The sequence below is a fragment of the Halichoeres trimaculatus genome, unplaced genomic scaffold (assembly GCF_033239565.1).
Source record: "Halichoeres trimaculatus isolate MK-OKI-2021-1 unplaced genomic scaffold, fHalTri1.1 fHalTri1_scaffold_12, whole genome shotgun sequence".
In the NCBI taxonomy this organism is placed as follows: domain Eukaryota; kingdom Metazoa; phylum Chordata; class Actinopteri; order Labriformes; family Labridae; genus Halichoeres; species Halichoeres trimaculatus.
In genome coordinates this window covers 13,865,750-13,882,455 of record NW_027437190.1, presented here as the reverse complement: position 1 = coordinate 13,882,455, position 16,706 = coordinate 13,865,750, and the positions used below count along the sequence as shown (strand labels likewise).

The 16,706-nt window shown below is 42.5% G+C and overlaps 1 protein-coding gene across 1 annotated transcript in view; it reads left to right on the top strand.

Annotated features, from left to right (window-relative positions):
• The window catches only part of efna4 (ephrin A4), a 41,335-nt gene that overhangs the window by 21,724 nt on the left and 2,905 nt on the right, over positions 1-16,706 (top strand). The window contains exons 2-4 of the mRNA XM_074683860.1: positions 918-1,216; positions 8,752-8,820; positions 16,652-16,678. Coding sequence (XP_074539961.1) covers positions 918-1,216; positions 8,752-8,820; positions 16,652-16,678 — 395 coding nt within the window. The remainder of the gene's footprint in view (positions 1-917; positions 1,217-8,751; positions 8,821-16,651; positions 16,679-16,706) is intronic.

Below are 16,706 nucleotides of genomic sequence, written 5' to 3'. Positions count from 1 at the left end.
GTCTGCTCTTAGACTCTCTGGGGTCACTAATTAAAACTCTTTACTTTACTTTCTCTTCACACTGCTTCAGTTTTTCACCTGCTCATTGAACTTTTTTCTCTTTATGGCTTGTTTCGTATTTTGTAGCCCCACCTGTCGACTCTAACTCATCTCAATCTCTTCACTTTTCATCCGTCTTCTTCTGTCTTCTGCTCCGGCCTCGTCTCATGTCGCTGTCACTCTCTCCTCTTCCCTCCATTTGTCACACATTTCACTCCTCGTTCCACTTTGTCTGTCCGTGTTCTTACAACTCACACACAAAGTTGAACGATCATACTTTGCCTCATGTCCTCTCTTGCTCGTATTAGCTCGTACACGGGTAACTCTTTATACAGCTGCTGACAAGAAGTCAGGATCCGCAGTCTGAAGGAGCATGCATAATGCAGCTCTTCTGTTCTAATGATGCTGTCTTGTCCAGAGTTGTTGTGATGCCTAAAGCTAGTCAACCTTGACTGGAGACGGGGTTGTGAATGCACATGCACGTCTGTATAAGTCAGTACACGCCTGCAGAGAGCGCGACAAGCAGAGGAAGTTTATTCAACGCTGAACCTCCCCTCAGCGCTCTTCATTAGCATATGAGGAATTGTTGCTCTGTCTTGAAAACGTCAGTTTTATCACTGTTGTTCTGTTAAAACATCTTTTAAACCCTGCAAATCTTTGCTTTATCACCCTGTGTAATTGTTTTGTAGAATATTGATGAACTATCCATCTGCTGTAACCATCCACATTCCTCCAGGCACAAAGGAATCATGAGAAACCTGTCATCCGTCTTCTTTTCCCCTCCGTCTGGGATTAATCACCCCACTCTACCCCTTCAGTCATGTTTCAATCTGAATAATCGTTACGACAAATATTAATGCCGCCGTTCTTCCTCACAGGTTAACAGCAGGAGAACTGTCCGTCCAGGTGAATCTGAACGACTACCTGGACATTTACTGCCCGCATTACCCAAACAAAGGCGCTGTGGGGGACGGGCAGCCGGAAACGTTGGCCCTCTACCTGGTGGCAGAGGCCTCCTTCCAGGGTTGTGTGGAGACCAGGAGGGCCATCAAGAGGTGGGAGTGTAACACCCCCTACGCCCCGTTTGGACCAGTACGATTCTCTGAGAAGATCCAGAGGTTTACACCCTTCTCCCTGGGGTTTGAGTTTCTGCCAGGGCGACACTACTACTACAGCTGTGAGTAACTTTTAAGGGTGTTTTCTTTCTTTTATATAGATTGGTTTGCTGGAGTGAGGCAGGAAATGTGGGAAGGAGAGAGTGGAGAAAGTCCAGTATGTGTCACCAATATCTGATCTAACTTTCTGAGTCTATATCAGACCAACACCCAATAACAGGATCGATGGCTGTATCCCTGATTCAGCCCCACATGGTACTACTGAAAACCTTTACACATTACCCAGGTCAGCCCATAAGATGCAGATCTTCAGCTGCACTGACGCTGACTTTTGTACAAATTCTCCCTGTAGCCCTCCCCTCCTTTAAACCAAACCACGTGCTTTGATGTGTGAGAGAAAACATTCAAAACAAATAATTTTCCACTACGTCAGATAAATGTGGAAGAGACAAGAGAATTTCAGGACTCGAACTATGAGAATTGTCAGCAAAACTTGGTGGAAAGGGCTTCAATAAAGAAAAAAAACACACTTTCAGTAAAACTGATAAAAGGACTAAATAAGTGTTTGTACACCCTCTAGAGGTGTCCCAGTCCGATATTGATATTGGACATCAGTCCGACATCAGCAAAAAAACAAATATTGGTATCGTATCGGAATGCATCTAAAATCTCCGATAAAAGCAGTCTATTCCAGACTCCGCTCCTGCTGTTTTTATTCGATTTATTTAGGTTATTTTCTTGGTCTTCTAATTTATTCCTTATTTCATTTAATTACTAGTATATTCTTATGTTTAATGTTAAAATTTCTGTTACCCATTGGTTAATAATAGATGGGTCAGTTTTTCCTCATACCTACTGTTGCTGACTACTGTTCTTTGTTTGAATAATATCACTTAATCAAGCCTTTTCTGACATGACAGACATACTACAAAATAAGTAATAAAAGTATGCATGTTTAATGCTGATATCGTATCAGATTAATATCGGTATCAGCCAATACTCAATGCTGCAGTATCGGTATAGTTTCGGAAGTGAAAATGTAATATCAGGACATCCCTAACACCTTCCTGTCAGTCTCTTGGAAAAGGCCACTCTAGCTGCGTTTCCATTACACTTTTGCGCACAATAAAAGCGATATTACTGAAGTTTTGATAAAGAACAATTTCGCCTTGCCGGTGTTTCCATTGCGACCAGAATTGCGCACAACTTGAGTAGAGTAAAACATAATGTCCGTCCAGACGCTGCACTCATGATGATGCAGATTCTTGAACATTAGTGTTTTTATTCACTGCTCAAACTGTTGGCTGTGATCCCGCTAACTCAAAACAGGCAGGAACAAAACACTTCTGAAAAGCCACCTCATGAGAGCGTAAAAACTTTTTATCGAAATTTGAGAGGTTTTTCGAAAAATGTGGCGTTTCCATTACCATTTTTTATTGCGATTTTTACGTTTTGCGCTATTCAGGGTGTAATGGAAACACAGCTTCTGAGGACCACAGTTCACGTTCTTTTAGATGGTCTTTTTGGACGTGCAATCTTTGGATACTGCGCTCTGTAACTCCATATATTTTGGCTTCCTGACAGTGGTTCAACGTGTCTGCTGCATTGACCATCATTATCTTAAAACTAGCATTGTAACTAGCTCAGTTGTTCGTTAATCCGCCCAACTTTTGGTCCACTTTTCTCTTGCCAGAGGTGCGGTTATTGTCCAGATAAACTCTGCACCTCTCCATTTCTCATCTCCTGTCCATATCTCCTGTCACTGCGTCTCTGCTGTGATTGACGGATCACTGCAGCTACAATAAAGTCACTGGCCATATAAAAAGCTGGTGCTCTCTGCTGTTGCAGTTGTGTAGCGACCTTAGACAACTATCAGCATGTGGCAACGGTTAGACCCCGATTATAAGACGATTCCCCCCACTTTTCATATTATTTTCAATGAAAAAACCTTGTCTTATATTTGGGTCAATACAGCAATATCACTTTAATATATTTGCCTGTTCATAATCCATGATTTAAAATGAGATTATCACCACAACAAAATCGGTCGTTTCTAAATGCTATTTCTCAAATCTGGCGCTTTTTACTCATATCACCATATTTTCTGGAAAGGGTGACCAGAAGATGACAATTTCTAACTGGTCATTGGAGATCGTTCTGTTCAGACAATGATCAACCACCCCTCAAAGGTTTTTTTTTTTTTATCAGCTACAAAGTACCACAAACAACATGGTATATCTTCAGAATAAAAAAAATGCTTAAACTGGGTGATAGTTTGAATTTTTGCTTGCAAAATGACTTTAAGCCCTTGAGAAGCTGAACTCCTGTTAAATATTCATGGCTCGGTAAGTGAAAATCAAAGTCTGAGCTTTGAAAGGAGCAAAAATTGTGTAACATCATATCCTTAGGTGACCCTCACCCTAGGAGTTAGACAGTAACAGAGATTATACACTTCAGTTATCTGGACTTTTGTTGATTATAATCACTGGTTCATTACCAAAGTCTCACTGATTGGTTTTCTGTCAGTAATAGCACTGCTCATTTCAGAATAGTAAACAGGTGAAAAAGATCTGTTTATGTTTCCATGTACTAGTCTGTGGCTGACAGACTGGTGAAAGTGGTGTCCAGAGATGGAAAAGGTTGAGAGCAGCTTCAGCCAGTGTGTGTGTGTGTGTGTGTGTGTGTGTGTGTGTGTGTGTGTGTGTGTGTGTGTGTGTGTGTGTGTGTGTGTGTGTGTGTGTGTGTGTGTGTGTGTGTTTATGATCCTTTGAGTGTTGGCAAACTGCAGCTTATAGTATTAACATTTGCCATAAAACCCGGCTGAATGACATTAATTTGATGTTTTCTGAAACCTGTAGGCTGTTACATTACCATTACACTCTCCTGGGCTCCTCTCCCCTCACACATTTACCTCAAGCCACTGGAGGGAAAAAAGGGAGGGAAAGAGACAGAGGATGGCTTCGTGGCTGTAAAATCAGTTGATTATTTTTCCTCTCACTTTTTACAACTCCTGGTGTCACTCATGCCAAGTAGAGACGGGGAGGCGGGGGCGTGGGGGACATGAAACAAGGCAGAGAATGAAAGAGTCAAGTGAGAGCATGCTATGGAGGGGTGACAACAAAAAGAGGAGGGGGGGCTGCAAAGTGAAGGAGGAAGAAATGGAGATCAATACATGAAGACAAGGAGGGAGAAGGCAAAAAGAGGCAGGCGGAGGTAGAGAAGCGTGGAGGAGTGACAGAGGGAGAAAGAGGGGAAAAGATAGACGCAGCCTGACAGGACAGGAAGAGGGAGGTGGGGGGACGAGAGGAATCCGGGGAAAGAAAAGGGAGAGCAACAAAAGGAATGGATGAGATGAAGGGAAAGAAAGAATCTTTACATAAATTACTGTTGCGGGTCCGAGGGACAATGGAGCATTGTGAGGGCATGAGAGAGTGGTTTTTACACACACATGTGTATATGTACACACACAAACACACACTGGGCTATTGTAGCTGCTCAGGCCAGTTCAGAGAAAAGCAACAATGGGTGCCCCCCTCTTGGTCGAACCACACTGGGGGCAGAGCGATTGTGTGTGTTTTGTCCACATCAAAGATAAGGCGTAAAGTTGGTCCAAATGTCTGGCTCTGGGGTCTGTGTACTGAATGGCCCCGCAGCACTGAGAATGAATGATGGTATTAGAACAGTACAATGGTATTAGAAACACTAATGGCATTAGTTGGCTCAGCTCCTCTCTGCGGCTCCCACAGACTATGACACTGACAGCTCAGTGTCCATGGGTCTCTACTCACTGCTGCGCTATGTGGGGATCCACACAAACAGTCAACACCTTCACTTCCTGTGAGAGTCAGCTGATCCTGACAGGAAGACACACTGAGAGAGCTGAACTCAAGGAAACACAACACAGGGAAATAAAAGGACAGTCAAACGAACTTTGTCATGCTAAATTGGGTAATTAAAATGTTTCTAGTCTAAAAGGCCTATACAACCACAATGTAAAAAAAATGAAAAAAAAAAACAGTCTGACAACTTGAACATCTCAACTGGTTTTGGAATGTGTAGGAGACTGCACATGTAGAGAAAATTCAGATTGATGTCTATCACAACAATCCGTATCCATTGACATGAGATTTAAGTAAAACACGTGATCAATTTTGTTTTTTACTTTTATTTCAATCAGCCTTTATTTAACCAGGAGGAACCTTGTTGAGATTAAAAACCTCTTTTTCAAGAGTGAGCTGTCCAGGACGAGCAGCAGCACAGTTCAATAGTAACAGAAAAAACACAGATATAAATAACACACTCAAAACAAGAAGTATGCATAACATTTACCTTTAGGATTTAAAAGATCAGTGTATACTAGGGATAGACTGATAAAAGGCCTTTTTTGTGAATTCGACAGTCGATAAGAAATTGATTTAAAATTGTTATTTTTTTGGCTTTGATGCAGCTACACTTCTCTGTCTGTCTGCAGTCACTACTCTGTCTCTAGCATCTGACTGGTAACACACAAAGCCATGAATGAATGAATGAATTAAAGAATGAATGCTAATTATTTTGAACATGTGAAAATAGCACAAAAAGAAAAAAAAAGAAAATCACCAGGGAAAAGAACAAATGAAAACACAAAAATAAATAATAATAATGGAGAAAAATACAAAAAAAACAACAACCAGGGAAAACAAAACAACTGCAACAAAAATAACACTTAAAACAATTGAAACAATTTTGACATGTTTGAAAAGGAGTCGGAAGAAGCATCACCTTATTTAATCCTACCCCTTCTCCTATCCTCCTCGCTACTATAATTTTGGAAAACTTGACTTTCAGTGGAAAACTTTAGGGAGCTGTTTTATTGTCACAGTAAGAGTTTGAAAGCATCTGCATCAAAATGTTGAATAATACATTTTTTACTGTAAATGAATATCTGCTCCAAATACCGGTTATGGCTCCTTAAAAACATATCAGTCTCTCTCTACTGGATACAATAGACAAAAAAATCTACAGACAGATGCATCTGCCATAGACTGTAAAAAAAAAATGGACGTCCGCTTGCTCGGCTTGAGGTGAGGTCACCACAAAAACTGCCCCCCCTGGTGGCTGGCTGCAGTGTAGGTTAAAAAATCTGGGGTTCCAGCTATTCCAGATGGGCTGTGGTCGAACTTTAAAAAATTATTTAACCTCGTAGAAATGTTTCTCACGTCCGATTGTTGTGGTGATTTGAAGATATTATTTGGCTGTCTTGTATCCAAGTCCTCTTTTTCTGAAAAGTTCTGTTTTCATTAGTTATACGAGGTTAAAAATGTGGCTTTATGTAACGTTTAATGATGATTGACAGCTGCTGTTCTCATGTAGTTTTTTCGGGGATTGTAAAATATGTCGGGAGGTAGAGTCGGGAAGTGATTAGACTCTCGTAAGAAAAAAATAATTATCATTTTTGTCACCCAGCTCCACTTAGATTTTCCCAGAATCCCTCATAGTCTCTACTGCGCAGACTCTGGCTCCAAACTGCTACAATGGCTGTGCCTGTGACGGCGGTATTTTGGCTTCAGAACCGTGCAATGATAAATGGCGGAGCCACACTGTCCACTCTATATACAGTCTATGGCATCTACCACCAGATCACACAAGATCATCTTAAAAGTGTCCAATGAGCACAGATCATTAAGTATCAAGTCTTTGTGTCGGTCGTTCCAGCAACAGAAGCAGCAAGAGAGAAAGATTTTTTCCAAGGTTTATTTCTTACCCCAGAACAAACAGTGATATACGATCATGTGAGCATGGTAGACCACCCTACACACAGGAACGGAGCAGGCATCAATAAGATGACAAGTGAAAGCTTTAAAACTTGACTTCAGAACATTGACAAACACAGAAGGCGATCAGCGTTGTCATTTGGCCTTCCTGGCATTCGTTCTGTCACACAGCAACAATAAAAGTGGAACATAATCTGGGAAAGTGAAGTTTATTTTTTTTTGTCTTCCACTTTTCACTTTTGGAATATTTTTCCTTACATTTCTTTTTGATGACGCTTCCCACTCTGCTCCTTTCGTTGGTTATTGTAGATATTAAGTCAGGGGTGGTCCAACCTGGAGATGTAATCATTACATGTTTGATATTTCTGATTCCAAACTGGGGCGGCTCTGATGCTATCAGGAGCAGTAATATTGGATGGATTAAAACCATTTGGACCATAATCAGTTCTGATGAGCCTGGAATCTGGTCACAGTCTGGATCACTGAGATGCAAATCTGGTCTTGGCTCAAAGTTATTGAGTGTTTGGCTGTCCCAAAGTGACTCGGTAAAGCAGTTTTTTCGTAACTACATCGAGGTAGTTTTTATGTTTTCTTACCTGCAACTGGAGCACAGCAGCCAAGAAAATAAACACTTTTTATAAGCTGCAGTTTAAGACATGTTACAAACTCAAAAACACAACATACAAATAAAGTTCAACAGTTGAAGCAAGCTGCAGGAGCAAAAACAGTCAAAAAGTCACTAACAACTAAAACATGACAGGCTAGTGCACTTGCGTTGCAATAACTGACTTTGCTATCTTCTGTATTTTTGGGTTTGTGTGTTTCCAACTTTGCATCATTTCTGTTTCATGTGCTTTTGAGTCGACTTTGGTTCAGAATTTGAAGCACATGAAAAATGTTGTTTTCCTATCTTAGTGAACTTCCACTTATGTGCCTTTCTGGTCTTTTCAATAAAAAAATATATATTTAATTTTAAGGGTGTGAAGTTGAAGAAATAAAGGTAAAGGTGACCCTGGGTAAGTTTTGTCATGTTGAACGGAGCTAAACATGAGCCAATCTTAGGACATTACATCACATCACCTGTCAGAGTTTTTACCTTTAGAATTTTTTTCCAGCATTTCAGTAAAATTGCTCCTTTGTTTGTTTGTGTTCATTTATCCCTGAAATACATCTCCAAATCTGATGTGAAGATGCTTTCCTTCTTTTTTATGCTTTGTCCTTCTGAAATGAGCCCTCTCAGCTACCGTAGATAGCACCTTATCTCATCTCCACTCAGTTCCTCTCTGCTGTATCTTATCAGCTGGAATTAGAGATAGAAAGTGAGACAGACTGTCTGTGATGGCGCACTCGGCTCGTGTGGAGAGTCCCTGTTGAGTTGCAGCTGTTTGTGAATAATTCTAATATGAAGCCTTTAAACTGCAGTTTCTGGGCAGATTTGTTTTATGAAAGCAATACCACACTGACAGGTAATTCAGCTGATGTTTGCCTGTTCTCCCATGTGTGCTGTGATCAGTATTGATATCAGAGCAGTTGCAGACTTTTATGGCTGCACTCTTCATTTTGTCTTTTATTGTTTTTATGTAGTTGCAAAGATAAGTGTGATATATGTCTGTCTGTGTGACATGGGGATATGATGTCATCCCTCACTCACATTATGAATCACATGAGGCATTGTAGTGATAGAAACAGAGCTTTTCTGGTCGTAAAAACTCTTCCAAAGTGCCGAGAGAGTTCTGAAAAAGTAGATTAGAAGAGAGATTTCATTCAAATGTCTCTTTTATTTGACATGTTAGCATTTTGCAGTATTTTTAAAACCTCTCTCTGTTCCTTTTTGTTCTTTCCAGCTCTGCCCACAGATGAAGGCCCTCCTCTGCCATGTATGAAGTTGCGTGTCACCGTGTGCTGCGAGCCTAGTGAGTACACTCCTCTTTTCATCTGTTCCTCCTTTCATGCTCCCCTTTCTTCACACCCAGAGACTCCCCTCTCTGCCTCCTTCATCTCTACTATCAAGGCAGTGTAGCACGATATTTAGACTGCTGCTCATCCTTACTACTATTCCCTCTGTTTCATGCTCTCTTTTTGAACATCTGATGCTTTAATCTTCAGACTTTTATTAGTGGAACTGGATGCATATTCACCTTTATATCTTCGAATTAGCTATAGCTAAGAAAAATACAACTTACTCCTTAAGAAACTGTTTGAACCCCACTCTTCTACTCGGTCTTTTGACAACATGCTCAGGTGGGAAGCATACATACTGTTATAATGCTGTAGCCGTACTGGTGTAAACTTTATAAATGACAGATAACACATGATAGTTTTCATTCAAAATAGTGAAGAAAAAAATAAATTTAACAAGTGCTATTTTGAATTAGACAGGAAATTTTGATTTTGGAGGACACTTTATTCTAGGTCAAAAGGCATTACATTAGCAAGACGCAGGAAAACACTAGGTGTTACTCTGTGACTCCACTCCGTTGCATGTTGACTGCATTAACTTACACTGCCTGCATATTCAGGCCCCTTTTTACGGAACAATGTTTCCGCCAAAAATGCTAAAATTCAGTGAAGATAATCTGCGTTTACACAGAAACGCTGAGAGCCTGAAAACGGTGTAGTACGCATGCCAGCCTTGTGGGTGGTGCTATAACTGTCTTATCCAGAAGCAGCTTTTGGGAGATCTCCACTGAAGGAGAATTGAGCTGGTTATCAGGTGTATTGGGAGATGCTAAGTGCAGAAGTTGTGAAACATGAACTCATGGTTGGACTGTTTTATGCGCTCTCGTGAAGCGGGGTGTGATGTCAGCGTTTCCACTGAAAACGCTGGCTTACTTACACGGCAACCATGTCGGCAGCGTTTTCAAAAGTTTTCATTTTAGGTCGGCGGAAAGCCGTTTCCGTGTAAACGCGAGGCTGAAATGCAACAAAACTTTTGTGTTTCACTCTAAAACCACTGTCATGTAAACGGCCCCTCAGTCCAGACACCAGACAGCTGGAGTTCCCTTCCCACTCCATTGATGAGCCTCTTCCCATTCTTCATGGGCTGTAAAACTTTAAACCTGAAGACCTCTAGGGGTCAAGTTAAATACAATCTGGTTTGTTATATTTGAAAGTCACTGGGCCTTTTTTAGATATTTCTTTTTGTGCGCAACTTCCTGTCCCACTCTTCCTGCACTGTGGTGACACGTTACAGCTCTGACAATCCTGCAAAAAAAGGAATTGTGTACCTGCTGTGACATGCTGGAGCAGGGACGTAGCCGGGCTGCAATAGAGCAGAAGCAGTGCAAGTTGACCTATTGTCTTGAATAGAAACCTGATCTGGTAATGTGATGGAGCGAAGCTGGACAAGAGATGCACCTGGTGTATTTTAGCCAAGAAAGCTACATTTGATTCAGTCCACTACACATTTAAATGTTGTAATGCTCACTGGTTAGCAGTAGAAGTACAGTTTGTTTAAACAAGCTTTTGATAGTTTTGTGTAGTCCTGAATTAGATGTTTTGTCTGAGATGTCACTCTTCAGATGTAAGAGTGTACAAATGACAGGTAAGGGTGACCATATGTCCTTGTTTGATGAGGATCTTCCTGGTTCAAAGTTCTACAGACTTAGTAAGTATTGAAACTAATAAATTAACTAATATATCCTAATTTTAAGCAATCCTGTCCTCGTTTGAGACAATTGAAATTTATTACCAATGCACCATCCCTGATACACTGAGACAAAGTTCAGTACTAATTTGTTCACGTGTCAATCTCACTGTGTCACCGTTGCCTAGCTACCCTATCTTATTGACAGAATCTGTAACTGCAGGTATGCTATCTATCATGCTAAAAGGGGTGTCAGTTTTCTTTAGAGCTCCAGGAGGGTTACAACTTCTCCCGTAAAGAGCCATTCAAGGAAAATGCTGAGTTTTGTGCACACTGCAAAACAAAGTATCCATTTTTAAATTCACTGAGACTTGAGTCGCAGTGTCCCTCTACCGGCCACAGCTGTTTGTCCCTACTTTGTGCTTCGATTTTAACCTAGTCTACATGCGATGTGATCCCATGTTCAGCTGTGTTTATCTTGTGCTCTATTTTGACTGTTGTCTGAGAGTTTCCGTACCTTTTAGAAAGTCATTCAGAAACATGGATTTCTGTTTGCTACAGGAAAGCATCCCTAGGTAAGATTTAGGCTGTAATTATCAAAGTTACTGATTTTGGCTTTTTCTTATTTTTTGCAAAACTAAAAAACATTGGTTTTATCAATCAGTATCTTCCCAGCTTGGGATAATGATAGTGGTGTGGAAGCAGCTGGGTTCTTATGTTAGCGGATGTCAGCTAAAGCTAAAAGCTAATCCAAGACTTTGTATCCTGTGATCTGACCAGATTTTCCCTCTGATTTTTAGATTGTATTGTCTTGTAGAAACTGTTTGATCTGGAAGTGAAATATTAATTCTGTATTGACAACAACCAACCAGCGTATGAGCTTCTCATCCTGAGCCTCACAACAGGGAAAAACAGCCTCAGTATCAATCTGTTCAGCAGGTCTGACGATACGTTTAAGCACAAGTCCCCATTACAGTACACACACCCCTCCATTCATTCTCTTTTAACCTGCTTGTCTCCCTCATTCTCCCACTCTCCATCTCTCTGTCCCACTGTGAAATTCCCAGCGTTGATCTAATCCAGAGTGCGCCTGGAGTAATGTTAGTCTTCCAGTCCAGTGAGCTGCCCATTCCGGTTGGGAATGTCGCCCGGTCACTGTGGGAATCCCTGTACAGTTGTTGGAGTGTGTGTGTATGTGTGTGTGTGTGTGTGTGTGTGTGTGTGTGTGTGTCTGCGTCTGTGTCTGTGTGTGTGTTTTTTTTTAAAGTGTTTTGTGCGTTTATGCATGAGTCTATGAGCCTTTTTGTAAGATGCATTTACACAAGTGTGTGTGCATGTGTGTGTGTGTATGAGTGAGTGAGTGAGCCCATGTGCGTGTCTGAGACGTCTGCCCCAGTTCCCATCCCTGTGCTATCTGCAGGGGGGCTAGTCGTGCCATCCCAGGCTGGACAAACTCACACACACGGAAGAGCCTGTCGTGGGGTTTTGTGTGTGTGTGTGTGTGTGTGTGTGTGTGTGTGTGTGTGTGTGTGTGTGTGTGTGTGTGTGTGTGTGTGTGTGTGTGTGTGTGTGTGTGTGTGTGTGTGTGGACCATTCATCCAACCATTCAATGAGACATGTTTTCTAGAAAACACCTCATCAGCGCCGCCTGGATTGGATTTATAACGCAAAGCGCAGAGAAAATATTAAAAAGCGGAAACAAAAAAAAAGAGCCTCATCCGTCTCGAATGAATTCCTAAATGCCATTACTGTTCTGGTGCAAGACGGGGACTAATTTGCTGCGTTATTACCACAGTGAAGGCTGATGACTTTTTTTATATGTTAATTATCCTGCTGTCATTAATTAGGAATACCGCAGATAGTTTCTCAGCGAGGAAATGCTAATGTCATCTTGACCTTCTGACAGAACTCCCCAAACAGCCCACAGAGCCAGAAATTTGTCAAACTTTCTGAAATCACCTGGATTACTCTAGACTGTAGACACACACACACACACACACACACACACCCACACACATGCAGGCACACACACTTGACTTTACTGTTAAAGCCCATTACTCCACATTAGGAACACTTCTGCTTACAAAGACACATGTCCCTCCATCTACTGTCTCCCTTTCTCATTTTTTTCTCTCCTTCTCATCCTGTTCTTTAACCAAAACTAATCCCGACTAAATTTGAGGATCTCCCCGTCCTTGTCTTTCACTCCCCCTCTTCCAGTTTTTTCTTTCTTTCTTTTTTAGTCCTCTGTCATTCTTGAAGTGGCACTAATCCTCCCCTTCTCTCTGTCTTCTCAGCTCTCTCCTCCCTTCCTCATTTTTTATGATCTTTCGCTACTGGAGCAAAACTAATCTAGGCGCCATCCACGACTCCTCTCTCACCTCCTCTCTTGCACCAACTCCTCCACCTTCTCTATCTCCTGTTTGTCTTTTTGCATCTCAGTTTTTACAGTTCAGTTTATTCACCTTCCGTCTGTTTCTCTGCTACGTCCCCACTGCGCCCATGCTGCGCCTTGAGCGCGCTGGGATGAGGATACATGAGGCCTGAGAGAGAGGAAAGGGGATGAGATGGATGGGATGAGAGAGGAGATGAAGGAGAGTTGGAGGGTCTTCCTCTGTCTCCTTCTCTCTTTGGCTGTCCATTAGTGGCGGTTTACCACAGCTGCTGTTGTCTTGCTCCCTGTGGTAACACCTTACACACTCTCCGGTTCCTTCCTGCTCAGTTTGCCTTTTATCTGACAGGTAGCATGGCAGCAGGGCAGGAATGTGTGTGCGTGTGTGTGTCTGTGTGTGTGTGTGTGTGTGTGGCCCTCGGTCATGGCAGCCTCTCTTGTCCTACAGCTACATCTCCTCTCAGACTCAAACCTTGCATCTCTCGTCCATCACCCCCCGCCAGAAGAAGGCCGTGAGATTAAAGGCTAGTTCCAGGAGGGGATGCTTTGCTCTGGCCCTTCGAATTAATTACCAGAAAAGACACACTCGCCTTTGTCACACTGGTCTGAAGGACGGAGTGGTGACAGTGAGAGGGTCCGTCAGGTACGCTGTCATTGCTCCAAGGTGAGCCTCCGCTCACCAGTCCCTCTGTCTCCTCTCTAGTGTGTGGAAATGTGTGTGTTTATCGCCTCAATTTAACCCAGGGCAGGACAGATTCAAAGGCACAGGAAGCTCCTGTGTGCGCATGAGTTTCTTTCTCTCTGATTTCGCATGTTTCCTGTCCTGGTGAGGAATATTTTTGGCTCTCTAGGTTTCTTTCTGACGGTATGATTTGACGTGCACTTGAACACTCTGCTGTCGAGACTCATGCCAGAAAGAGAGCTTAGCAGAAAGGTGTTGCATCAGAAAACACGGCTCTGAATTGGCATCAGCAGACGGTTGTCATGTGAAATCTGCGGCGCCCTGCCTGCAGCCCTCTGAGCATCTTTCACCACCTCGCCTCGCCTCTCACTCTGTACTTACCTTTCCCCTTTGCTTTGCTTTTTTTTTTAGCTGCAACTTCTCCTTAAAACCTCCTCCTGTTGTGTTTATCTCTCTTGTTCTCCTCGTCGCTCTGCCTCTCTGTCTTTTCTCTTTTGCAGCCGTCCCACTGTGAGAAACCATTACAGACCGACTTCCCCCTCTTTCTCTAATTGATTCCCTTCCTCTCTCCGTCTCTCTTCCCTCCTTTCTGTCATCCTCCTGCTGTGAGCAGTCCATTGCATTCATTTCAGTTTGCAGAGCTTCACCATTTCCCCCAGTTCTTTTCTGTTTTTTTCTTGTTATTTTCTTTTCTTTCAAAATTTCTTCCATCGCTGCTCCCCTTCACCCCCTCCACCCTCCTCCAAATACCTTTGTACCCTCTGAACTCAGGACACACAAGGACAAAACTCTAAAGCGGGCGTACACACTCTCACAGCGCTTGCTTTAACCAACTCGTCTCATATTTCAAACTCGACACTTTGAGTTTTAACTTTAAACCTTTTTCAGTAACGATTTTCGCTCACTGCTTTTTTTTATTTTCGCGTTCTGGTTGAACTTTTTTTCTGTGCGCCACCGCTCAGGTCTGGTTAGCCTCCTGCTCGTATAAAATGGCGGCGTAAGTCGAGAGGTGGGATGGTGGAACAGTGTCAGTCTCTGCAGTGGGGCGTTCTGCCGACTAGACACACACACACACACACACACACACACTCACACATTTAGCCATGGTCGTGCATGTACAGTCACACATGCTGCGTGTGTCTGACTGCAGTGCAGAGGCGGCACTGTGGTTTTTTTTTCCTCTTTCACAGTCACACTACCACGGACGCCATTTTGTGGCGGAGCATGCATTGACCAAAATGATGATGCTGACACAAACTGGTGACCTCAGTGGTCGTTGGTTTTTGTACAAATGATGTGATTAAAGACGGATCAAAACACAGGGATCACACACAGACGGGTTCACGAGAGGCATTCAGCAAAAAGCACGTTTTTAGTTTGTGTTTGTGGCATGGCGTTGCAAAAACGCGTTTGGGTACTGTTGAAAAAAGTGTTTATCGTTCAAAGTTGCATCAAATTATTTTTTGATTGTGATTAGAAAATTTGTCACGCAGATGCGTCAGCAGCGTCCAGGATTCTGTGTTAAAACTGAGAAAATTGTGACGCATGGACTTAAAGAAAAAGATTTTTTATATCACGACATAAGTTTTGTTCATTGACACTAAAGGCTGAATCAAAAACATTTTATACCCTTTATTTTTTTTTTTAATCAAAACACTTTAAAGTGCTGATTACTAACCATGAAATTGTAGTGAAATAGAATGATACCTTGAATGCAGCATTTTTAATAACACAACTTCACTTCAGATTGACACAGCATGACTTTTAATTCTTTTTTGAGTGCGTATGTGGATCTATTAAGAACAAAAGTACTGTACTTTTTCTGTTTGCTTTGATTTTTCCATCAAACAAACACAATTACATCCACACAGACACACAAAAGCCTGCACAGCAGCTCCAAGAGAAGCCTGGGCCCAGCGTGCTATTTAATGCTTCGTTAACCCCTCAATGGTCGTTAGTTGTACACATCCTGGGAGTAATTTAGTCTGTCTGTCTGAGCGACGTGCTGCTGCACAAGACCTGTAGGTACAAGACGGATATTACAGGCAAACACTATGTTTCCACGCTAAGCCTTCATTTAATAAATCCTTTCTCCCTCCGCCGTGTGGCTCTGCAACAGATGAGCTCGCAGTGTCCCATTTCCTCTCCCATAATCTCAGTCAATCGCTGCGGGACGTGGATAGGTGGTAGTTTTCCCGGGGACATCAGTACACACTTGTCTTAACGTGTGTACGCAGGCTTGTGTGTGTGTGTGAGGAGTGTGTGGGGTTGTGGTGTCAGGGGTAGGTTCAAGGCCGTAAGTCGATTTAATAACAGGTACAATTGCACAGCCTCATCCCTGTTGCCTTTTTCCGCCCGGGCTATAACCGTTTCCGCTCTTTAGTCTCGCTACCTGAATTTTTTTTGTCCTTTCACCCCTTCTCCCACCCCTCTCTTATCCCTCCATCCTGCCATCCCTCCATCCTTCCCTCCATTATTTCCTTTTAGTCCGCCCCCTGCTGAGAAAGTGACGCCCAGACACAAACACCCCCCTATCCCCGCTCTTTCTTTCTCCCTCCCTGTGTCTCTCTGTCTGACCTTGTTTCAATCTTTCCAACCTTCTTTTTCTTTCCACCCAACTTTCTCACTCCACTCTCCGCTGTCTCCTCTTTCATCCTCTGTCCACTTCTTGGTTTCGCTCTGTCGTTTTGAATTTTCTCCTGTGTTTTTCCTTTTCCCCCCGTCTTTTTCATTTCCTGTTCCCCCTCTGTATAATCTGGATCATTCTTACTCCTCCTAATTTCCATAACACTATCTTTTCCTGTTGCCGCGCTACTCAAGCTCTTTTTTTATCCGACCTTTAAGAGAATTTGCATAGGGGACATATTTAGGGTTGCACAGCCAGTCAGTAGTCATTTTTCATGGCGTTAGGCTTTGAGTAATGGTAAATACCTCCCCCTGGTCATTTGTCTGTTTCTGGCTTCTTTTGTTCCACAGAGCAGCAGCTTTATGAGAAAGTTAAGCATGCAGAAATGACTAATCAGCAACTTGTTTCCTTGCCTCAACTTTATCTAAGTCTCCTCTCTTCTCTCTCTTCTGTTGCAGCATCAGAGGGCTCAAAACAAATACAAGGTGAGATCAAACATTTCCAGCTTATTCT